This window comes from Esox lucius, chromosome 13 (genome assembly GCF_011004845.1).
Source record: "Esox lucius isolate fEsoLuc1 chromosome 13, fEsoLuc1.pri, whole genome shotgun sequence".
NCBI lineage: Eukaryota > Metazoa > Chordata > Actinopteri > Esociformes > Esocidae > Esox > Esox lucius.
In genome coordinates this window covers 27614343-27639944 of record NC_047581.1, presented here as the reverse complement: position 1 = coordinate 27639944, position 25602 = coordinate 27614343, and the positions used below count along the sequence as shown (strand labels likewise).

The 25602-nt window shown below is 42.4% G+C and overlaps 2 protein-coding genes across 5 annotated transcripts; one reads left to right on the top strand and one right to left on the bottom strand.

The window, feature by feature from the left end:
* Positions 1-314: 314 nt before the first annotated feature.
* Positions 315-7826, top strand: ostf1 (osteoclast stimulating factor 1). The gene is made up of 10 exons (XM_010876842.4): positions 315-467; positions 3524-3570; positions 3653-3703; positions 3957-4020; positions 4286-4339; positions 4527-4634; positions 4782-4831; positions 5182-5260; positions 6333-6431; positions 6878-7826. Exons 1-10 carry the CDS (start codon positions 434-436, stop codon positions 6934-6936), a joined length of 645 nt encoding a protein of 214 aa, XP_010875144.1. The 5' UTR covers positions 315-433; the 3' UTR covers positions 6937-7826.
* A 971-nt stretch (positions 7827-8797) lies between these two features.
* On the bottom strand, positions 8798-23664 carry si:dkey-164f24.2 (magnetosome-associated protein MamJ). Of its 4 annotated transcripts, none has more exons than XM_029124646.2 (12): positions 23472-23660; positions 20598-21494; positions 16112-16159; positions 15735-15773; positions 14951-15616; positions 14826-14867; positions 12598-12693; positions 12362-12466; positions 12169-12273; positions 10387-10539; positions 10193-10265; positions 8798-9638 (listed from the first exon to the last, which is right to left on the bottom strand). In XM_029124646.2, exons 1-11 carry the CDS (start codon positions 23514-23516, stop codon positions 10203-10205), a joined length of 2259 nt encoding a protein of 752 aa, XP_028980479.2. In that variant the 5' UTR covers positions 23517-23660; the 3' UTR covers positions 8798-9638; positions 10193-10202. The 4 variants fall into 4 exon arrangements, with proteins under 4 accessions (XP_028980479.2, XP_028980480.2, XP_034152342.1 ...); XM_029124647.2 differs by having other exon boundaries at positions 14835-14867; XM_034296451.1 differs by lacking the exon at positions 20598-21494.
* Positions 23665-25602: the final 1938 nt, after the last annotated feature.

The window sequence follows — 25602 nt, the reverse complement described above, 5'->3', positions numbered from 1 at the left end:
CCACCAACCTGCTATTGGTCCCCAACATGGAGCACCAGAAAACATGAAGGGCTAGAAAAAAAATAATCAATAGCTCCATGTAATTGATATTGTAGGGGCATCAGGCCTGACTGTATGTCTTCAAAGGTGTGCCTGCTGCATGCGTGTACCACGCTAAGGCATTGACCAAAAGTTAATTTGGCAACATTGGATTTGGTAGGTCAGTGAATACAATTTCCAACTGGGATTTTAGAGCTACTGATAAATTAAATCGTACGTGAACGCGGCTTTTATCCCTACCAATGCTTAATCTCAGTGAGCATGCGCATTGCGCAATGTCAGTACTTCCTCATTGGAAGTGAGAAAGTTCCTATTTTATTTTTGGACAGTAGGTTAATCAGCGTTTTCGGCATAAGATAAGGTGTTGTTGAGTTACTGTTTTGAAAGTCTGAAGATGTCCAAACCGCCTCCCAAGCCAGCTAAACCAGGTAACGTTAACCATTTAATTAACTAGGTGATAATTAGCGAGCAAAAGTTAACTTGCTTGGTAATGTTAGCTATGTATTAGCTAGCCAGCTAATCTGAACTTCCTCTCCCGCCCCATCATTAAGCAAATGAAACCTTCTGTACACGCTACACACGTAGTTTATTTAGCGAGGCGGCAAACATTAGCTTGTATGCCACGAACAGTTACAGCACAGTATCTAGCTAACTTTTTACTTGATGAAATTGACATCACTGTCTTCCAGTCGTGGTTCTTTTTAAGGTTCATTCTGTATCTAAAAATGTGGCCGCCATAGTGTACTATAACTCCGTGATGCTGGACTGATTTAAGACTAATACACACGGCATGAAAACATAAAATGAATAGTAGTAAGGTAACTAGATACAGTACCTCCCAAAACTCGGATATCATTCACACGACTTCCCCATTTTAACAGTAGCTAGTAGCTGTAACTGTCCCATTCATAGGCGATATTTACTAGTTAACTGTATCAAGCTATTATTGTGCGTTATTATTAGCTAGATGCAAACAGTTGTCTTTCCATACATACATACATGCAGGCAATTGTTAATATATCAGAGCTAAGGTTATAATTTCATCCAAAAGGCGTCCAGAAACGTGTGCACTATGGAATGTTTTGGTTGAACTTTACCTGTTGTGTTAAATTAGGCAAGCGTTGACTACATAGTGCATGTGGTTATTGTTCTGTCTGCTGGAGTGTTCTGCTTACATGGTGGAATCAGTATTCACAGGTTTTCTTTGATCGTTACATGACTGAGTCCTCATTTAGTCCTAGTTTTGTGTGTCTGTCTGTCCCCGCAGTCTCACAAGTCTGTGCCTGCCCCAGAACATAGCCACTCACCTTATCTGGTGGCTCAACTACTACCTAGTTCTCTAGGTATTTAGAAACGTCTCTACACATCTTGAGTAGAGTAGTAGCTGGGACTCAGACAGACCCGACATTCTGTACAGCAGCAGGGTGGAGCCTGTCAAACTACACTGAACAAAGCTGAGCAGTGCAGTTTCTGTCAACTCAAAGGCAGCATCTCACTGGAATTCTGTGTGGTAATATGGCTCAGTGGTGTCGGTAGAGAGAACACATTTCTCAAGGCTTGCATACCGCTATTTACATTCCAGTCACCAACTGAGTCCCAGGAAGGATACATTTCTGTGTAGTTTAAAAAAAAAAAACGTTTTAATGTATTTTTCCCAAATGCCTTTGCGTTTTATGATTTTGTTCAGAAAGCTGTGGGCGGTATTGAAACATATACTTGCAGAATTACATGGGCCCAGACCCCTGGACCTCACTAAGCCAACCACCTTAGTGTTTCTAATTGAGCAAGTAGTCCTATAGGTACCGTCTCCTTGTGACTCACACGCCTTTCTTTTGGGCCAAGTGAACCCAACCCTGGTTTACAAACATGGTTTTGTGTAGCTTTCTAACACCACTCTGTTTACATTCCACGACTGGGATTCTACCAGGGCAGTAAAGTATGTCTTGCGACACCCTTCAGATTCATAGACAAACTAGTTCAACACCGTGATCAATGAGACGTGCTACATACAGTGAAGAAAAAAGACAAACATGAAAAGTGAGGTCTGCTTGAAACCATGTGGTTTGTGGCCTCTGGTCTGTTTTCCTGTTTGGAGTGTGAATGGGGGCTAAATGTCTGTGAACATCTGAACACTTCAATAGTGTGTGCAATATCATTGTCCGGTATGATTTTTGTGCTCTTAAACCAACTGTGTATTTGCGTGTGCGTGACTGTTCAATTGTCTGCACTAGGGTTGCACGATATTGGAAATAACTGACTTGATTTTCTGCAATATATATTGCGAAAAGAGAAAAGAGCTTTGGCTATCAATATGACAGTTTGTATCTTCTATTCTTCCCCAGCCCCATCCTCTACAATTAAAATTTATGAAAATTGTTATTTTTCAGAACCGGTTGCTAGGTAATATGTAACAGTAATAGTATAGCAATAGCAACAATAGTAAAATAGAATGAGCAATTGGGCATCATTTATCAACTGCAAGATGCAGTCTGTGGCCAAAGCACTGCAATCTGGTCCACTTGTTCAGGTGCAGCCTTCACCATGTTTGCGGCATTGTCTGTTGTTATACAGACTAAACGACTCTCATCTAGGCCCCAATCAGCTAAAGCTTCTCTCATCCCTGTTGCAATGTTCTCTTTTGTATGATCCTCTGGGGAAAATGCAGTTTGCAAACCGCGACTTTTCAGGGGGAAGTCTTCATTAATAAGTGTACGGTCAGACTTATGTAGGGCTCCGTTGTCCGGCTGGACCACAAGTCTGTTGTTGCTGTATAATATTCCACTTGTGACAGCTCTGTTTCAACTTGTCTTGCCTTTCTCGTACAGCTCTGGGATGGCAACTTGAGAAAAATAGTTGCGTGATGGCATTACATACCGCTTGTCAAGCAAACTGATCATATTTTGAAAAACATTTTTGGTAACTGTTAATTGTGCCATGTCTTTGGCAACGTGAAATGTTATTGAATCTGTGATTTACATTTTTTCTCTGCCATTTGGAACCTTTCTTGTATGGTGTTTTTGCTTTGGACGGCATTGAGACGCTTTGCACTTGTCATACGAAGATTTGTGGTGCCGCATTAAACGATCAAATTGTTCGTGTTGTGTAAATATTTCCATACGATGCATTTCTTTCTGCAACCAAATTTTCCATTTCAGTCTTTTTTGCCTGTTCCTCGCTCATCATTTCGTCACGTGCAAGCAGAGCCTGCATGTCAACCACGTGCAGCAACGAACTCCGTGTTTAAAATGATAATTATTATTAACTGTCTATCTTACTTTTTCAGACAGATATAATTCTAGTTTTCCACTTGAAAAACTAAATATTGTAAGCTGATATGTTTACCTTACTAAATTGCACATTCTGCGATGTCACTATTGCGGATGCGTACATGTCGATGCTGAAACGATATATTGTGCAGCCCTAGCCTCCACTGCACAGTCCCACTGTTAACTCATGCCATGTCTCCCTCTCTGTTCTCTAATAGGCCAGGTGAAGGTGTTCCGAGCAATGTTCACCTTTGACCCACGAACGGTGAGTGTTTCTTTCTAAAAGTTTGGTCTAGTCCCTCCACCACCTAACATTCTAAATGAAATGAAATGTTTTTTTTTTTTAGCCTGATGAACTCTACTTTGAAGAGGGTGATATTTTGTATATCTCTGATACGGTGAGTTATACCTTTTGTTTTATTTCCCTGTCCACTTTTTCTCATTTACTCCCTAATTTTATTTACCTGTTTCTGTTTTGCACTTTGTGTTGTTTTATTTTACTATTTTATTCTACCTCCAATTGCTCCCTGTTATCTTTTCTCAATCCAATTTGTTTTTTTCTGGCTTTCTGTTGTTTCTCTCACCTCAGAGATACTGAATACGAGAATTGTTCATTGCCATTCGCTCTCACTGCCTGTCTGTCATCCTTAGAGTGACAGCAATTGGTGGAAGGGGACCTGCAGGGGAAGGACCGGCCTCATCCCAAGCAATTACGGTGCGTAAACCAAACATCAAACTCCATGTGATAATGTGACATGGGAATTAGAACAGTAAACCAGGACAGTTGCATCAGAATACAGGTACAGGTTTTTGTTCCTTAAGCCGTGAGTCCATTGACTTGTGTTTGGATTGAAAAATGTATGGCCCGTTTAATCATGGTGGCAATAAATTCCTGTAGGCCTTGTAGGCAACTTTTAATAGCTCCATCTCCTTACTGACATTTTCATATGAACACGGTGCCTCTGTTTTCTGACCCACAGTGGCAGAGCAGGCAGAGTCCATTGACAACCCTATGCATGAGGCAGCTAAACGAGGTGAGGGCCCAGAGTGCTGCAGCGTCTGTCACTCTTCCCCATTAGCAGATACTGTGCCAACAATAAACTAAATATCATGCATTGTTCTTCATATAGTATAATCTACGCTTTCTGTAACATGTATGAATCAGACATTGGGAGACATTGTCTTTTTGTATGTGTGCTTTTTGATGGTTGTTTGACACAGGGAATCTGAGTTGGCTGCGGGAGTGTCTGGAGAACAAAGTGGGAATCAATGGACTGGACAAAGCTGGGAATACTGCCCTCTACTGGGGATGCCACGGAGGACACAAAGGTAACCAATCTATTCATCCCACACAGTCTGGTGGAACAATCTGGCAGGTTTGTGCCACACGCTGTTCGACACACTGTTCCACATGGCACACACTGCAGAGACATGTCAGTGGTGCGCTGCATGATGGCGTTGTTGTTTTTGTGACAGATGTGGTGGAGGTCTTGCTGGGCCAGTCCAATGTTGAGTTGAACCAACAGGTAAGAAAAACACTACCATTTGTAAATGGCTCTCTCAAGCAACTGTGATTGATACTATGTTTTAATGCCTGACTGGGCTGTTTGCCTCTCATAGATACATGAAACTGGAGTATTTAGGCAATTCTGGTCCCGGAAGACCGAAACACTTCATTTCATTTTAATCTGGGTTGGATTTGGACAAATAACTAGCAGGCAGAAATATCCTGATGTTTTGGCCTTTCAGGACTGAAGTTGGCTACCATTGCTATAAAGATTAAAAATCTGTTAGTCCATGTCTAGGTGTAATCTGTCTTTGGGATAATGGCTATGTGTGATAGATATGGGGGTGGTCTGTTTTGTTCTTACGGCAGAATAAACTGGGGGACACGGCATTGCATGCTGCTGCCTGGAAGGGCTACTCCGACATTGTGGACATGTTACTTAATAAGGGTGAGTACAATAACATAAAGCATTTGACCTTTTTACCAGTTTCATGTCCCATCTATGAGTTTAAGTCAAGGTTGTGGTGAATTCACAGAGCCACCAACTTGTGCACATTAAGGAGAGTCAGTGGTTCTGGGAATGTTGACAATGGGAAAATTGCAAGGATGTTCCCCTTTTTGTCACATTGCTCGCCCAATCGGGAGCCTATGCGCTAGGAAGAGAGCGCATTCTCCTGTTAACTACAGCCCTATCTGCTATCCAAGCCGCTCTCTGCTCGCGTATTTATTCAGCCAGTATTAGAATACATCACACTCAACAAGCACAAGCAAAATCGAATTTACAAATCCGGAAACATCCACCAAATAATTTACCATCTGCAATGCTGTAATGGATGAAAACTACACAGTGTGTTAGCATACATTTCGGGTTACTAAGAACTACTGTGGCAGTGATTAGTTCTGGCCGTGGTTAAGGAAGCGGTAACACCCATTTTGTTTGTCAAGCACAAAGGTCTCACATCATTAAATATTGTCGATCAGCTGCATTATTACTCAGAGTACAATAAAGTATCAATAAATGCATTTAGTGATTTAAAGGTGATTCGGCGTAAAAGACGTTTGACATATAGAGATTTATTACCCCTACTAATACAGTGCCCATACTATGTTTGCTAAATTGCTTGATTTAATATAAGAGTAGGTTTCCCTGTTGGTACATAACCCTGTTGGCACATCAGTTATTTTAACTTTTGAAGAGTAGCAAGTTACCGCTTAGTTTGCCTTCTGCCCAAATCATTATTATGGTGAAGAAGGCATTGGCTTGTGGTTTGCACGGTATGTGAGTTGTGGTCTGAGGCCAGGGATGCCCCCACCTCAAACGTAATTATACTGGTAATATTTCGGGGTTGGTTTTACTCTGGAAATGTAATCATTTGGAAACGTTTTAATTATTGCGCACACTTTTCTCACTTTACAAAACATTATATTAGTTGTTTGTTTAACAAAATATTGACCAAAACCCTGGTATGAGGTGTGTTATAAACTTTCTTTGTGTTTATCTGTTACTTTTCTCCCACCAGATGCCAGGATTGATATTAAGAACAATGAGAAGAAGCTGGCTCTGGATATGGCCACCAATGCTCAGTGTGCCTCTCTCATCAAGAGGAAACAAGGAGGCAGTGAGTCATTTAGGCCAGAAGGGGGCAGCGTTATGTCCATTTGGCTGGGTGTACCGGACACAGATACAAGTCTTAATCCCAAGACAGAAAAGCACTTCAATGGCGAATCTTTATTGCTTTTTAGTCCAGGACCAGGTTTAACCTTTGTCTAAGAAACCAATGCTCATTGTCACACAGTCAATGAAGTTAATTGACTGTTCATGATAAGCGTTGATGCATTTCTTCAAGAACTTATTATTCATAGTAATCCTTCGTAGATTGAACTTGCTGGGCATTTTAGTAAAACGACTAAGAATGTTAGATGTCAGCGCGAGGAACCAAAAATTAACTGTATGGTTCAGTCCACTGTGGAATGTAGTTTGCCTTTGGCAGTCAGGAATCATGATAATTGAACATCCAGCAGTCTAACAGGCCTAAACTATTCATTCCTGTTTCTTCTTTTACAGATGTTACACGTATACACAGCAACGCTGATGAGTACCTTGACGACGAAGACTCTGACTAATCCCCCCCTAAGAGTGAGGTCAGGCCAGTGTCGTGGAGAGGGGGCACGAGGGGGTTGGGGGTTGAAGTGTGTGGGGCTTTATTAGATGGGGGCAGGGGGAGGGTCGTTCCATATTCATAAAAATTTTATCGGAAATTCTCTTCAACGTTATGAAAAGAATCGGTTATGAAAGTAATATATTTAATGATAATGTGATGGGAACAAGGAATTTCTATAGGCTTTGGGCAGGTGATAGGGGGAGGTTGGGCTCCATCCACGGAAGCTTTGCAGAAGCCTGTCACGATCTTACTGTGTCTGAATAGGTATTTGAATGGATCAGCTAACCACACTCCAGCAATCTGTCTGTAGATGCCATGATAAATTACGTGGTACAGCTATTAATTGATGCACTCGGTCTCTTAAAAGGGGCAGGTGACCTTTTTCTTTGGTTCTGTTAGATTATCGGTGGTCCTGAGGGAACCAATAGCCTGGATTCCACTGTCCTGAGTGGAATTCAGGAGCTAGCGGTCATTATTACCAGTGTGGTCATCTCTGTCATGGATAATGGCTATATCAAGTGTCCTGTGCAAAACATTCTGCTCCAACTCAAATGAAATCCCTTCCCTGAGGTTTCAAGTGCTACTGCGTTTTCTTAATTTGCTTTCTGTCTTTCATTTATGTTGTTTGTCACCAACTGCCGCTCCACTGTTAAGAGAGACGGCCCCTTAAAGTGCCTTTTATATGAAGCCGTAAAGGGTTCGTTTGTCAGCATGTGATTGCAAGTGTGTCTGCGAATGTCACCTGAATGATGTCTTTCATAAAGATGTTTTCATCAATGTTGATCTTTTTGGTGTAACTGCTTTCTCTTTCCTGTCAACTATGCAATAAAAGTGTTTTATCTAATAATTTGACCTTGCCTATGTAATATTGATTGGGGAGGGGGGGTCTTCACCATGAGCTGCCAGAACAGCCACTTTAATGTTTCATGGACTGAATTGCAAATTTGTTTCCTGATTTGTATAAAAGACTACCTGTATTTACTTAAGTCGTTTTCCTTCCAAAGTGTTTTAATGCATGTTAATATGTAGATTTTGATATCCTCCTGAGCTCAAGTGAAATGATTTAGGTTACAGAAACATAATATTAACATTTCAGTTTGGCATTGCATTTTCACAATGAAACTTTTTATTTGGCAATATGTCCCAGTTTACTGAGATGACCATGAAACTTCAATAAAGCTGTCTTTGTCACTGAAAATCCTGCTAAACCTGCGCAAACATTCAGCCATAGTAGCTCAATCACTGAGATCTTTTAGCCTTGGTAGCAAAAATACTCCTTAACTTGATTGGGACCAGGAGTTCCACCCGTGTGGAAGCACCTTCCACAAAGACACAAGGTGACTACACTTGTAGGGACAAACTGTTACTTAGATCCATCAAAGTTGGTTCTCAAAGAATGACACAACCATGATTCAGCCTGTCAGGCCGTCTACTGAAACCGTGTGACCATGCAAGGAGGTTGGTGGTGACCACAGACGCCACCAAGAGGCACCTGGTAACTGAATGAGCTGTGGAGTTTCACAGCCAGGAGGGGCGAAACTGGCCATATTTCAGCTATTTCACAGGAATGCTTGAAGTTGGAAAAACCTGTTGCTAAAGATCTGTAACATCCTAAGGCATGTGGAGGTCACAGCGAAGCCATGGCTAAAGGGTCTCTGATCAGATGACCGTTGGACCTAAAATAAAAACTGCGCGGTAGAAAGCCAACACTGCTCATCTCTGTGAGAACATCCCTAAGGCAAACCATGGCAGTGGCATCATCATGTTATAGTGATGCCTTTCATCAGGAGCGACTGGGAAACCAGTCAAACAAGCCAGCTGAATCACGGTGAGTATTACCTTTTATTCCAAATGATGAATGAATTCCAACTTAGCTCATTAATTACATGTCAACATCTCATGGTCTCTTCCAGAGCACAAAACAGTGAAACACAAAATGCAGATGTACAACATTGTTTCTAAAGAAAACAGAATTGGAAAAATAAAAACAACTAAAAGATCTACAAGCCACCTACTCGAATCTAGGTATAAGCAGATTTGACAGAGTTGTAAATTAAATGTTGTGGGCATCTGGTCAGAGGACCTGAAAAACATCCCACAGTTTCACATTGTGCAGGACATTTGCCAACTGGACTGCAGACACATTGACACTACAGTAAAGAATATCGAGCCGTGTCATACAATCCTGTGACAAAACTAAGGTAACCACATTGGGGGTAAGCAGAAGGACGAGGCGACCTAGGTAAAATCTAATAATGTCCATTGACAAAAGAACCCAACATGTCAAATCAGACTAAAATAGGAAATATCCCTCTTCCATACAAACATGGTCCACAAATGAAGACAATCCAATGCCACATTCATCAGTTTTACAGCATACCACCGATGTATGCCATTTACAGTCAATCTAAATGCGTGCACTGGGACACAAAGATCTAGGAAAGCAGCCATCATTTGATTCCAAACTGTCAAAACCAAATGCGTATTGACTTGCCTAGATTTTAAAACAGTTTGATTATTTTGTAACCCCGAGCAAGAAAGGCACTGTGTTAGATGTCTAACATATTATAGCAGTCCCTTTAAGCCCTAAAAGATTAAAGGGAAGATTTGCTGGTCGACTCCCCCGTGACTCTTTCTTCAGTCCTTCACACAGACTGAGGAAATCTGTCGAGAGACAGAAACGTTAACAGAATGTCAGTGGCAATTTATACCTCATGCAAAAATTCAGACTTGTGTGTAAATGCGGGCTTTAGAATATGTAGCCTTAAATACTGAAATCTGAAGTTTGCAATGCATCGTGGAAGATTGAGCAGCAATTGTATATAATCGTCTATGTACAAAAAACATTAATGACCCTCCTCCTTTCCCAGTCGGATTCATTGCTTAGTTTGTTCCCCTTTGTTTTAACAGGATCTAAAGTTGCATATTATTTATGAAGAATGGAATGTTGCTTTAACCTATAAAGTGGAGAATTGTTTTGAGGAAAACAGAAGAATAACGGCATTTTGTGGAAAGCAGATGCTTGCACGGTTAATATGGAAAAATGTATACTTCTGTTTCTCTCAAACCTATTTTCAAAACCCGAAATGGGGTCATGACCCTTGGTATGGAAAATTTTTCTCTAGTCCTTACTACGATCCTGAATTTGCAGTGTACCACTTTATTTTCACCATTATCTCGCAGCTCCCGACCAGGTTGATATAACCAAAAAAAATCACCTGCATAGATCTATCCCTCCATGGTCACCTCGGCTGCCATGTGTCCGTTCTGCGGTACCTGTGCTGGGATTTCCTGAAGAACACGGATGGGGTGTATGTAAGAAAAAAGAGTGGTGGATTTGTAATTACTTGTGAAGACTTAACAAAATAGGTTGGGAGAGTAAAGACAGTAGGGTCACTATAGGTCCTTATACCATGGGGGCGGGCACAGTTGCAAGCTGAGCGTGACACTGCAGTTCTGAGATGATAGGCTGTGGGGAGGACAAATCTCCAGGAAGGACATCAGAGGCTTTTTTTTCATCCTTTTCTACCTCAATTTCCACCGCGGCTTCAATTTCCTCTTTAGTCTGTGAAAGGAAATGCGCTCAGTCAAGTCAGTACTGAATATACCCAACGCTATTTAAAGTGCTGGAAGAGTCCAGAGCAAGGAATGAACAGACTGTGAAAACATAACAGCAGTGACCCAAACATGGCCGACAGAAAACCCATATAGGAAAGTAGGGAAAACCCATGTGAAAATGTGCCAGAGCATCTAAATGCGTCATGAGAGAGGATAGCCTATACCCAAGTGTTTGATGTACACTCACAACTTTACACTGTAGCAAAGTGTCATTTCTTCAGTGTTGTCACATGAAAAGATACAATCAAATATTTGCAAAAATACTCACTTTTGTGAGATACTGTATGTAAGTGCTTAAAATAGCAGTGAGATTGCACAAAGAGCTGATTTGAGTTATTATACTCAGTATGTGTTTAAAGTTAGTAAGGGTAGATGCAAACGCTAATAGGTAATTACTGTTTAAGTCTGACCAGCAGCTTCTTTGGGAAGGAAGTGTGTCATTTCACTCCCCCATCTTTGCCACCTCTTTCACATTACACATCGCTTCCTGAGACCAACCAGACAACGGGGTCACAGGAACCACAACCAGAATTGAAATGTCATTGCTTAGAATGTTTAAATACTCAAATCCCAGACTCTACTTGGTATAATGGTGCCAGTAGTGGTAGACAAAATTCAGGGACAACATGCACAACCTACGCCAAGTTGACGGGATATTTTATGCAGTAATACGCATGGATTTACAGATGATGTGCCACATTGTCCGTGTTGTATGGCCACGTGCAGGGAGATGACCAGTGTTTTGAGTGTAGATAGGGGGTTTCCAGTTTGGGGAGGGGTCTTGACGTGATGCTCACAGTCTTACCAGTCTCTGTAGGAAAGATGCCCGGAAAATGAGGGCAAGAAAACGGACTTCTGTCATGATTGACCTGTACTTGTCCACAGGTGGCATTGACCTTTCTGTAGATTATATCATGTTACTTCAGTTAATCCCTGCAAGTAGGCACATGCAGACCAAAACCTCTGATGGAGGAGTTCAAGGTGGAGTGGAACCTCCGCCGGGATGACTTCTTACTGATGTTGTCCTCCCTCCCAGATGATGGTGCCTAGAAATTCGGGGGCGGGGCGGGGGGGCAAATGGGGGCGCTGCCCCGTCAGGTGGAAAGTCACGCCCCCTCAGTTTGGTTTCCCCATACACATAGCCGAGGGTATATGAATGCGAGCCGGACCGATGGTCACAGTCGCCGTGTCTCCGTCGGCTTTAAGCGATGTAGTAGTTCTGGGAAGATGCTGCTGAACGGAGAGCTCCTCACACAGTATCCCTGCACACATCCTTGGGCTGTGGAAGTGTTAGTGTGTACAGCCTAGCCGTCAGACCTGTTGGTGCTGCAGGCCAAATGCAGTGGCTTGTGGGGAGGTGTCAGTTATGGTACAGCAGGCGCCAGATGGGACAGAACCGGGCACTGAGATATTTTTATGATGACAGAGGTGAGTGCTACAGGTCTGTAGGGACCCAGCCGCGAACAGCCACCTTTCGGCTGTTTTTCTTTCCAAGGGGTTTATGCGTGTCATGCCTACGATATGACACCAGACACTGGACACCTTAGTCTCTGAAGAGAGAAACGCGGGGACTTACGTCAATGACTTCATCGGCTGTGACAAGGGTGGTCTCAGGGGCCGAGGCCACGTTGCTCCGTGACTCTGATGGGGCTTTCGATTCGTCACGAGGGGCTGCGAGCACCTGAACAGAGATGACACTCGGTCAAACTTGAGGTGAGGCCAACACGCTGTAGGTGTGTGTCCGTTCACGACTGAAGCCTTAACGTCACCTGCTCCTCAGCGGCTGGCGTGGTCAAGGCCGCCTTCACGATGGGGGCGGGCTCCACAACGACGAAGTCGCCGGCCCCTGTGTCAGCGACAGGGTCGGCCGCAGCCTGGACAGAGCAGATGGTGTTACGCATAGGTGCAACTTTCAGATGTACTTCCACTTTACTTTCATTAGTGACACTGACATGGCGAGATGAGGCAAAGGGACGACAAGGCTCAATGCATCAGTCAGCCTCACCTCTACAACAGGCTTTGCGGTAGCAACCTTGGCTACAGGGGCATCTTTAAATATAGCTTCCACAGGCTCCAGCGTTTCCAGGATATTTTTTATCACCTGAAAGCAATGGGTTGGAGAAGGTTTAGTCAGGTTGATGCCAGAGCAAGAATTAGGACATCTACCATTGGTTAATACAGGCAGGACTCGGGCCATCTTTGATCAAAGGGTCTGTGTGCACAGAAAAAGACTTGCCTGACCCAGTTATCCCACAAAGCCTTGCATTTATCATTTGGTTTTTACTTGACGGGACAATGTGCATATCTCTATGTAAATTTCAACCTATAAGTATGTACTTCAAGTAATTGAAGAATTGTATTTCAAGCAAACTTTATTTTTGGAGGCATTTGTCCCACTAGAATTGTAATAGAAAACTGTACATTACATATAGCAGCATGCCTTGATTTAATAATATTTTTCATTAAAATGTCCCATCTGGATCATTAACACCCTACTTACAGGAGATTTAATGGAGCTCTGAGCTAAAGAAAAAACAAAATAAAAAAACTAACTGGATGAAAAAAAAGCACTTTTGTCATTAATAAAATATTTACACCTACTGACCTGACCCTGTTATCATGTTAAGTTGGCTTTATTCTAGACAGTGGAAACTACAGACAGAAATAGTCCCACCACAATGAAGTAATATCCTGTCAATGAGACAACTAAATAAAAAGATGAAAAGAAACCACTTGTGTAACTGGAAATGTAGCTTATATAATCAAGTCAATGATTCAGTTAATGTTAAATCGTAGGGAATTACAAATGCTGCCTGCCAACAGTGATGGCAGGGATCCGCATACACCCAATATTGTCCTTATTAAACTTAAACAATTGCGTTGGCAGACAAGTGCACCAAATGTCCGAAATGCACCAGATGTTGCGTGGATGTTCTTTTGTGTCCAATGGAGCCCCCATGTGGCCAACCTTAACCATAGTTTATACACTAGCTAAATTCAAAACCTGGAGCATGCATGTCAAATGTAATCACATTGAGTGAGACCGATCATGAGATATCACAGTGTGGCAGCAAATGGCACCAACATTTGGCCAAACAATCTTTTTGCATGTTACGTATTATTTTGTTCTTTTACATTCACATCAGCATTATAACATGATTATTGGTGTCTGATTTATAAGCTTTCATGCCCCAGACTATAAGCTTGTAAAGTTTGCTTCGTTCAATAGCGCCACCGTGTGGTCATTGTGAATATGCTTTCATTAAATACTGGTGTGATTAGGACCCTTTGTACCATAATAACCTGATTTTCCAAGATGCAGTTCTGTAGAAATTTGGTCAAAACCACACCCACATTAATGTTAATTGGCCAGTAGCAGACAAGTTTATTTTTTCACACGAAATTCTAAATGTTTGTCAACCTTAAAATGCATTCCTTGTGAACGAGATTGCATTGCATGAGAGGGTGTGGTCCATGGGCCTTTAGTATGACGCTTTGGGCCATTCTGGGTGTTACCACTTCACTGGAATTTTCTAAGTGGCCAAAATGTCAGAAAAATTATAATACACCATAACAAATACAATAGTTTCCCCAATTTCAATGATTACCCCTAATTTTCCCTACATCAACGATGTAGCACATATTGTGTTATTTAAGACCAACTTTTTTAAGCCGCCTACAGTACCACATGGTTAAGTAAAGGTATAGCGATTGCATGGACGTGATGCACAATTTAAATTTCGTACAAAATTAGACCGAATTTGAGTATTGTCACATTCTAGAATTTTACATTACAATTATCTACGTAATATGTGAAATATATATCAATCTTCAGTTTACCAGCCTAAGAGATCTCCTGACTTGTGCAACATAATGTCAGTTGTTTCCAATAACCCCAATGTGTGTCCTAAAATAGAAAATGAATTTGCTTGATGTCCCATGTTATAACTTAATGTAAAAACAATTCCGTGTCAGTGTACTAGATATAATAAAGAAAGTGTTAAAAACAAATGTATTTTTAACAATTGATGAATCCATAATCAAAATGTATAAATGCGAAATCACAGTTTAGATTTTCTCTTCAAATGTCTATGATGCGGCATTGGATTTTACATTCAGTCAATCTTACAGAAATCACGGCTAGTTATAACTTTTCCTACTCAGAAAGTTGCTTGAAAACCCAGGCTGCATTGAGCAGATATTAACAAACATACAGTGGAGATGTAAGCTTACCACTTGAACCTCCTCAGCTGCCACTGTCTTGACAGGCTCAACCTGAAGAGAATAAATGACTCAGTGAAGAATATGAATGATCACAATGCTTTCGTTAAACTGTTAAAGAAAAAGAGGAAATATACCTCTGCTTTGATCACCACCTCTTCAGGTTCAACTTCGGCTTCTGCTACAAGGTTAGCTTCTGCCTTGACCACAGGCTCCTGTTGTGGCTTTACAGCAAGGGCCTCTGTTTTGACCGCAAGACTGGACTCAGCTTTAACAACCGCCTCTTCAGGTTGAACTTCAGCTTTTACTACAGGGGCAGCTTCGGCCTTAACCACAGGCACTGATTCTGCCATTACAGGAATGGGCTGTGTTTCTACCACAGAACTGGGCTCTGCTTTTACCAATCCTTCTTCAGGTTGAACTTCAGCTTCTAAGGGACAGCATTCAGCCTTGACCACAGGCACTGATTCTGCCATTACAAGAATGGGCTGTGTTTCTACCACAGAACTGGGCTCTGCTTTTACCACTGCCTCTTCAGGTTGAACTTCAGCTTTTACTGCAGGGCTAGCATCGGCTTTGACAACAACCTCTGGTTCTGGCTTTATAGGAATGCACTCTGCTTCGACCACAGGACCAGACTCTGCTTTAGCCACCGCCTCTTCAGGTTGAACATCAGCTTTTATTACAGGGGCAGCCTCAGCCTCAACAGTGGGCTCTGGGTCTGGCTCTTTCTCTACCTCCACTTGAACCACTGAAACTATTTCAGCCTCCACCTCTGCTGAGAGCGACTGCTGGTCATACATCTAAAAAGACAGTGGTGATATGCACAGATTACCACTGAAACACTCACATATTCACCACAGACTGGTTTGGGATCACCTGGACTAGATCTGCATGCATTATACATCATTTTCATTTTACCTGGGTGATCTCTGTTGTAATGGCGGCCGACTCTTTGACCTGAATAGGGATGACAGGGAGTTTGTCAGGACATTTATAAACTAAGAGGGTTCTATGTCCATTAATGGACCAGCTAAATGCAAGAGGACGGGAACTAGTTGACTATACTGTGGCACTGTAATATCAGTAAGACTTTTCTGTGTTAGTAAGTCTGATGCTTTGTTCTGACCAACGCTGCACAACCTCAGCAATGTTTGAACAACAGCAGGTTTGTGGGAGAATGTGTGTGGGGGGGGGGGGGACACAAGTCGGCTGTTTGACAGGTTCAGCGTGTTCAGCGACAGAGTTCAGTGAGCTGGAGGTAGAAGGGGGGAGGAGTAGTTCTACTTGGGGTTTACCTCAAATTCAGCAGGCGCCAAAACGGGAGCTTCGGGGATGGGTGCGTCCTAGAAAAGGTGAAGAGAAAGGAGCCGTTATAAATGTACAGGACATATTCCCACACTGCTACAGATCCCTTCTCGGTACACGACACACTGACATTAGGGATGGATTTGCGTTCCTTTTGGTGTAGAAAGACCAGCCCGTGCCTTCTGCACCCGTTCAAACTAGCCTAGATACAAGCGGATATTACAAAACATTTCTGGTGTTGGCATTTGCTAACAATAATTTTTGAATCAGCTGCTTGAACAATAAATGGTCACCTCTCCACTTTTTGTTAACTAGGTACATGATGTGGCTAGAGATATGTAACCACTTTTAAATTCATAGAGCTATGAATTCAAGGACTGACAATCTGTGATATGAAAAAATAGCAATGTCATCTCCAGGCCTTCCTGGAGTGGGTGACTGACTGACTGACACTTCTGTTGCGGGTCGGCTGAACTAGGCTTGCCTGGTTTCTTGTTCTGCTCCGTGTGGGTGTCGCCAATAGACGTCCCTTCCATTCTGCAACTAAATGATGTGCATCGCTCTCAAGAAACAATGTCTGCTATCACAGAAAGCGGTCCATACGCAAATGGTTATGAAGTTCAGCCTAGCCCCATACTGAGAGGTTGAGCAGCCGAGTCACTTTGGTTTGGACACGTTCATTTCAAGTCTAGGTTTCAGCAATTTAGCCAGGGGCCATATGTAAGACTTTACTGCTAATGTACTACTTGCATAACTACAAGCGTGAATGACAAGTTGACAACTGCTGTCAATGTTATAAATGTATGTTTTAATTATTCTTTCCACAAAATTGTTTGGCGTGCCTGAGACACTCTCCATTTATACTTTCTCACCCTCCATCTACCAGTTTGCATTGACTTGTAGTGTCCCCATTCTCACATTAAACACAGCACTATCACTCCGGCCCACACCGCCCAGGACTAGCTAACACTATTCCCGTCTTGTTTGGCAAGGGAAGACGAGGAGGAGACACGTTGTGTCATTGTTTAAACTCAGTCATGTAAATGGTCGAGCCAGGATTCTACAGAGTGCACCTTTCAGTTCTGACTACTACATAATGGTATTTAGTTTAGAAACGATAGGTAGGTGGTGCCCAAATGTTTGTCACCCATGTCTGAAAAAGGCAAGGTCATACTTTAAGAGACCATAAGCCTTCCATGGGAATACAGAATAGGGATGCCGACACCTCTGTCAGAGCTGGCTTTGTGTCAGCTGTGTGTGTGTGTGTGTGTGTTTGGGGGGGGGGGGGATTTAACGCAACATGCAGTAACATTACAGTCAATTAAATAACAGCACAGACCCTTCACCACTCTAACTCTGCATGGCCGGCAGGGAGCAGAGAACAAAGATCTATTATGAGCTCAAGATGGATGCTCTGGGAAAACACACCAGGGCAGCCATCTTTGCCCTCCACCTTTCCCCACAACTAGCCCTCAGTCTCCTGTGCAACATGTTTTGTCAAATGGTCTGTCCCTGCTTGCCATGCTTAAGTGACAACTTGCACGCTCAGTGGTGAACACAAACTGTTTTGTTAACTGTGTTTACCAACATCTGTCTACAGTATGTTAACAGTGCCGTCGCACAAAGTAATGTACAGTTTCTGGGACTGGTGCATATCCTCCAATGTAAAGTCTACACAGGCCAAATCAAAAATATGGTGCTCTACTTTTGCCCCTGGGTTAAAGAGGACAGTCACCCAGTAATGTGAGGAATGTGACCTATCTATCAGCAAGTCACCAATAATAGCTCCTTAACAAAACGCCCCCACCCAGTTCAGTAGTTGACTAAAAGATAACTTGGTCAAATATAGAAATCACACCCCTTTCTTACACAAGGCCAGTGAGGTCATCAGCCTTACTTTATCATGTTATGTTACCGGGACGAGACATCTGTAGAAAGAAATATTTAACAATGGAGAAACTTTGTTGGCTTGGGTAGAGCTGTGCAGGGGAAGTGAGGAACTCTGGCAACAGACCTACCATTTACTGAAGCACTAAGCCCTGGCAGCCTTTATTCACACAGCTGCAGCCATATCCTCCCCTTGCCATTGCGAGGCGCGGAACCACATGTACCAAACTGGTCTGGTCGCAGCTCTACTGTCTCATAGACCACATTAGTAGGAGGTTCTAAATGTACAGAACTGATCTAAGCGAAGCCCTAACTGACAGGGCACAGTTCAACTCCCTCACATAATATAATGGACATAACGTCCCTAGTACAAACAACCCTTCCTTGCAGCCATTTTGTTTATTGCATTATTCTATAAAAATGCTTACAGAGGTTAATGCCACCCCGGTGCTACTAACTGAATATTCAGAGAGCAAACTAGAGAAATTATTTAACACATGAATTTTGGGAGGCGTGACCTCATTAAACTCTGAAGAAACATCATTTTTACGAAGCTGTGGAAGTGACTCAGACTATACCAAAACCTTCTCTCCCTCCAGACTGAAGACCCTGAAGATCCTCTTATGCACATAAGGTAATTCTTAGATGTTTCTATTTTCCACATTGTGGAATAATAGTGAACACATCAAAACTATACAATTATACATATGGAATCATGTAGTAACCCAAAAATTGTGAAAATTACCAAAATACCTTTCATTAAGTAGATTCTTCAAAGTAGCCTTGCTGTAAAGAATCCACAACCGAGGGACACCAATAAGAAGAGACTTGCTTGGCCCAAAACAGGCAAAATGGACAATAGACAGCTGGAAATCTGTCCTTTGGTCTGATAAGTCAACATTTTGGATTTCTCTTTGTGATTTATTATGAACTCAAGGCACACTCAACCAGCATGGCTACCAAAGCATTCTGCAGCGGTACACCATCACATCAGGTTTACACTTAGTGGGACTATAATTTCCTTTTTATACAACCCTTGTCAGCTCAGTTAGGTAGACTACTATCATACATTATAAGTTTTGCAGGCACTAATTCACGAGAATATCCTGTTCTGTAGTCTCTTGTATAGCAGAGGGAGGTAAAGGTAACAAAAATATCTGTCTAGTGCAGTAGGTGATATGCAAATATAACAGAAGCTCCAGGCTAGCCAGTCTGTAGGAAAAGTTCTGAGAAAAACGTGGTCCTCAGCCCCTGGGTTATAACACTGATTATTCAATCTGCCTGCTGAACACCCCACCTAGAACATCTGAGCTCCCACAATGCTTTTGTTGGAAAGAAACATCTCCCCATTGCTAAGCTAGAAATAACTAACATCTGCGCTTCCACACCAGTAAATAAATAGCTTGCACATTATATATAGGCCAAGAGAAATTTGTAGAAATCAGTCCTGGCAACACACTGCCCTCCTCAAAACTCCACTTCCCCGTCCTCCAGTAAAATCTCATGCCAGGCAGAAAGTGTAAATTTATAGGGGCCCCACAAGCAAACACCCAAGCAGGAAGGAGCAGGAAAGGGGTAGGGGGAGCAACTGGAGCTGAGAGAAAAGCTGCCTGGTACAAAATGTTCTGTCTCCAAATGCCCCGCCCACTCCCTCCAGGATAAGATGACCACATCCCCTGTGAGAAAGGGTGGCTCACCTGTGTCTCTACAGTAACATCCAGTGTCCTGACTACTTACACCACTGACCACTGAAGACACTGTAACCAGCTGACTGACCAGAGACATCTGATGTCCGGCCTTTCTCTGCCAGCACCATGGTTATGGCATGTATGCACACATCTCAGCCCTCCTATGCAGATTACAAGGAGGTGCATATCTTTCCAACTAAATAAAGCTATTTTGATACTGAGTGGTTGGCTACTCTGATACTGAATGCGAAGCTGGTGTGTGTGTCTGGCTCATCCTGTAAAGAGGGACGGGAAGAGGTTAAGTTGAGGGATCAAAGCGTTAAACAACTACCTGGGTTGTCAGACTGTGCAGCTCTTCCCTTCATGGGCTGACCGCGAGCCCAGGTCATATAATCACAACCCCTTAATTTCTATCTCCACACTCACATATTATCACAGACCTGTTATCACATATCAGCAAGATTTCTAACAGAGGACAGAGTAAAACACACCCAAACAGTGACAGAATTCAAACAGTTACCATAATGGCAGATCCTACCACCAACATTTTACGTACATAGGATGTTAACCCCATTGAAGGGTTACCCAGAAGCAATACCAAGTAATATGTAGCAGAAGTGTTAGCTAATTCATTACAAAACCCTAACACAGCACTATCCAAATGTAATTTAATCTTACTTAATCGCTCTCACACAACCGAAGTGTGTGTTACTGTAAATTGTAGTGTGACAATAAGAGAGGTCATTCTTATTCTCTACATAGTTAATTATGTGTACATGTAAAACCTCAAATGGATGTAATAGTCAAAATGGATGTATTGAGGTTGCACAGTAATTGGGTCACCTGAACCTTTATCCTCTCCATCCGCAAACAAATTCTGTACAGGAGAGATGGTCCTTACCTCTGTTAATGGCACTGTTTTTGGAATCACGCGTTCGTCAACTTCCTGCATTGCTGCCATTTCTCCTGTAGCGTGCTCTACTGAAGCTTCTGCTGGCACTTCCACTTCTATTATTTGGGACTCAACTGGCACTTCTTCTGTGGCTTCAAACTCAACTAGTGCAACAACCAGGCCATCCACCACATCTGGAGTTTTATGTGGGGCAACAACCTCCAGTGGCGCAACTTCAACCTCCACTGGCGCTGCTTCAACCTCCACTGGCGCTGCATCAACCTCAATTGGGGCTTTTTCAATCTCCACCTGGGCAACTTCAACCTCGACTGGGGCTTTTTCAATCTCCACCTGGGCAACTTCAACCTCGACTGGGGCTTTTTCAATCTCCACCTGGGCAACTTCAACCTCGACTGGGGCTTTTTCAACCTCAACTGGGGCTTTTGCAACCTCAACAGGAGCTTTTTCAACCTCCACGGGGGCTTCACGGTTAACCTCATGTGGTATCACTACACTTTCTACAGCTGCCAACACTTGCTCAGGCTCCGGTACTTTGACTGGGGTCAGCGGCTCTACAACTGGAACCTTTACTACCGGAAGGGGGGGGGTCAGGGGAGGACACTTCGATGCTTTGGGGGTGGGGATAAGTGGGGGACATTTTGATATTTCAGGGGGGCGGACAAGGGGAGGACAATTCGACGTTTTTAGGGGGGGGGCTAGTGGGGGACATTTGGATATTTTAGGAGGGCGGACAAGCAGGGGACAATTTGAGGGTTTTTTGGGGGGTGCAAGTGGGGGACATTTGGATATTTCAGGGGGTGCCGACATTGCCGACACCCCTGGGGTCCCTTTGCCAGTGCCAGTTCCAGCAACGTGTTGATCCTCCAGGACTCTCCTCTGGGCCTGCTGCAATCAGACAGAGAGACAGAGAGTCAGAGAAGAGTTTTTTTTCAGATAAAACTTTCTTTAAATTGTGCTGCATTTGATAAACATTGGCTCGATAAAACATGGGGATGGCTGGCTGAAGGTAATGCAGCCAGAGGCCTGTTTGTTGTCGAATTCCTTGTCTAGCTGAAGTTTGAAGGGAGAAGAGCTTTTCTATTACATGAAATACCAGGGATGCCAAACTAGGACCAACATGTTTTTTCAGCGAGGACAGAGGACTAAACCTTTGGGCTATGGTACCAATCAGTGGGGGAATGGGGGGGGGGGGGGCAGGTTGGATAATGGTGATAAATTAGCTGAATCTGAGTGATTCTGACGGGTGAAGTCAGGCGGGACCGAAACCTGCAAGTCAGCAGGGCTCTGGTCTCCGGATGGGCCCCCACAGGCAGACAGTGAACTAATCACATCATAGTCGTATTATAATCAGTTTATAATCGCGTTATAATCACACCCTATGCCTTGTTAGCTGCTAGAGAGGGCCGACCAGCCAGCAAAGTTTTCACAGCCACCAAATGCATAAGCCTAGTGTGTGTACACACAAAAACTGTTGTGCCTTTGGTCTGTCAAAACAACTCTGCCCCTTCGTACTTCATATGATTGAATAGGAGTTTTGAGCAGGAAAATAGAAGGGGTTTTAAGAGTATTTACCGGCACTGACATTTTTTTTATTATAAACTGGAGAAAATATTATGAATGAGCTGAGGAACATGTAAAAAAAAAAAAATTAAGAAATGCACTGAAGCAGAACATGCTCACACCATCAATCAGCTACAAAGTGCCTTCCCTTCCTGAGCACAAAGGCACTATAACTGATTTAGGATACATTTTTATCTGGCCTTCTCTGAGAGGTTTCAAAGATTGCGCAGGCCCTAAAAAAACTGTCTGGCGGAGGGCATGCCTACAATTCAATACCAAATACAGCCATGGTTTGAGTTAAGGGCCAGAACTGGGGGAGGGTATTTAGGAGAACTGCATCACCATAATGAGAAGTATTTGCAGGGAATCTGTGTGTACAGTGTTAGGTGGCTTATTGCAGAACTATGACAGTCCTAGGAGAATGTTAATAATGCTAATGTTAATAATGCAAGGTGCTACGGAAAGTGATTTTTTGTGATTTGTAGATTAGGCCAACACAATCAAAAATTCATGAAAGTTCCCATAGTTGAGTACATAATTATTGTGTGCCGGAGGGGGAAACTAGGAAGACTTATCTGGTCTGCTTCATGTTAACGTGCTACTTTCATCTCATCCTACCTCACATCTGAATGCACAATATAGATGTTTAAAAAATAATACTTTAAATGTGGTGAACGAACGTTAAATTAATACGTTAGTTACGTAGGTTAAACGTTAAGTTGCACGTAAGCGATGTTGAACGCAATAGGGGCCAATATTAGAGTGATGCACATTAAAATCAAATTAACAAAATGTATATAATAGCATGACCGTGTCACTGTTTATGTCACATGTACAGATTATCTATTTGGCCTAGAAGGCTACAAATCACGATCAAACTTCACGCATGAATCTTGTTGGTCAAACGTGGGCAACTTTACGAATGGCAACGGACCGATGATATAAACTGCTTAACGAACCAATGCAAAGGTGCCCGTCATGCACTGGGATGGAATGTAGTGGATAACTAGGAAATTATTAAATGAGAGACAAATTGGCAGTGGTTTGATCGCAGATGTCCAGTTGGTTTAAAAATGCATGACTGTAGTTTGGGTTTCAAAAACAATTGAAGAGACTTGGTCACAATTATTTATCCTGTCCATTTTGTCTGATGTTAGTTCAACTGAAATGGATGAAATCATAAATGCTCACTAATTGCCGCGGTGGAGGGGAACATTTAGGGTTAAATTATAAAAATTAGAAAATCAGAGGTTAAATTATACACCGGTAAACCTGATGGAAACCCGGGTGGAGCGCACTTACCACCCTCCTCATGCGGCGCTTGTTCTTCTTCCTCTTGCTGGGCATTTTCAAGTTTGGGTTTTAGTCAACAAGAAATACCTAAGAACTTTGATTTGCGTCTTCCCGGAGATGAGAAGAAAGCGTGGGTCAGAATAGAGAATGTGGCGAACGTACCCTGGTCTAGTGACCAGACTTTACTGATGGACAGAACTATGTGGATCTTTTTAAAGCCCTCGTTAATGTTTTTTTCATCTCTGACTAGACCTATCGGAGAAGGGGATTGTGAAGGGGGTGTGTGAGCCGTTTATTAGCACGGACTGGGCTTGCCTGGCTTGCAAAGTTGCGCTGGTTTCTGATGTTATGTAACTCGCCGGGGGCTTCAAAAACGCTTTCGTGCTCGAATGTGTTGACACATGCACTGTCGCGCTGCACGGTTTGCTGAAATGCTTTGTCTTCCTCACTTTATGCTTGTCCAATTGCAAGGATCCCCCAATATAGAAATAAATGATATAGGGTGAGGATAATCAACGAACACAAATGAGAAACGTAATATAAAATAATCCGTTTTTTTTCAGATTTATATAGAATTGTAACTATATTAACTTACAATATAAGCAAAATAGTTTTCCTTTCTAAGAAATATTACCAATAACTACTTACAGTATGGGGAAGGTCGTTTTTCCCCCATAATGACAATTAAGTAAGTTAAAAGGCAGATTTCCTAGGCCGGAATTGATTTGGCAAACACAAACAACCAGAGCGTATTTATCATTTAAAAACATTAATGCAAGTAAACACTGATTGGCCAGCTTATCCTCCCCAGGATGACATCATACTCCTAGGACCTTTTCAAATGCTTGATATGTTTTTTTAAATCTGCATTCTCCAGTAAGATTCTTTTTTTTTTAATCCATAGAAAATTGCAAATTAGGCCAAAGAAGGGCAAAGCCTTTGAATGCCCAAATTGTTTTGGCTAACATAGAAAACCAACCAGTTGGGCTGTGGGCTGCAAGCACAAGAACATCTAGATCAGCACCAGAACCAGGTAAACGTTTGACAGAGATGTCCGGCCATCTAGTCCTTAGACATGGATTGTTAAACCGTGACTTAAATGTACCTCATAAAATGTTCAGTATATGCCAAATATCAAAATCGATTGTATTTCAATCATTTTAGAAGAACAGAACCATTGCTAGCCTGGCACGGAACATTCATGCTTGATGGATGAATAATAGGTGTCTGAGAGATTATGTACTTTGCTCAAGGGACTCCAATTACTCACCTATGAATGTGCACCATCCAAAATATATCTGCAGTCAATTTTGTTGGTAGCACTAAAAACAAAGAGTATCATTTGGCTGAAATTACATTTTATTTATAGAGTTTTTACATGTATTATGGGGTGTACTAAGGTTCATTTTCCCAATTGGATTGCATTTCCAGAAGTATTAAAAATTTGGACCAGATAGGTAATATAGTTTATATTGCAAGTACAAATTCCTTACAAGTACTTCTCAAAATGCACCTTATTTTAAGTAGTCAAATCCTTTGGAACAACAAGTAACTGCATTGTAATAATGCAGATTTGACATAATTTAGTCTGTGGTTTAATGTTTTAATTCTCCCACTTGGATTGTCAAAGCAGTCTTGAAGCAGTGAGTCAGCTGCCCCTGGGCCTCATCTCACAGTCCGTTCCACTGGTGGCTCCATTTTGAACTGTTGTTTCTAGGCGGGGTGAGGGAACAAGGAGACATGATCCGATTGGCCAAAATGGGGGCATCTCAAACATTAGTGTAAACATGGACCAACATATTTTCCCTCTCTTGGCGCAGGTTACATGGTGATTTTTTTAAGGAGTTTGTTCTCTTGCTGGCTGTTATTCTCTTGCTGTTCCCTGAGTGCTCTCTTGATGATAGCATCACCACACACAATATTTTCCAAGCTTTTTTTGTCAGCTATTCGATATTGATCCTGGCGGGGGGGGGGGGGGGGGGGGTCAATATCTAATACCTGTAATATTTAATCATAAGTCATATTTTGCCAGCTACTGCCTAAGGAATGTTTCATGATGTGTAACAACAATAATGAGCAAAATCTGTGGTTTTGTGTAATATATATAAAGGGGAAATCTCTCAGATGTTCCCACCTTGTT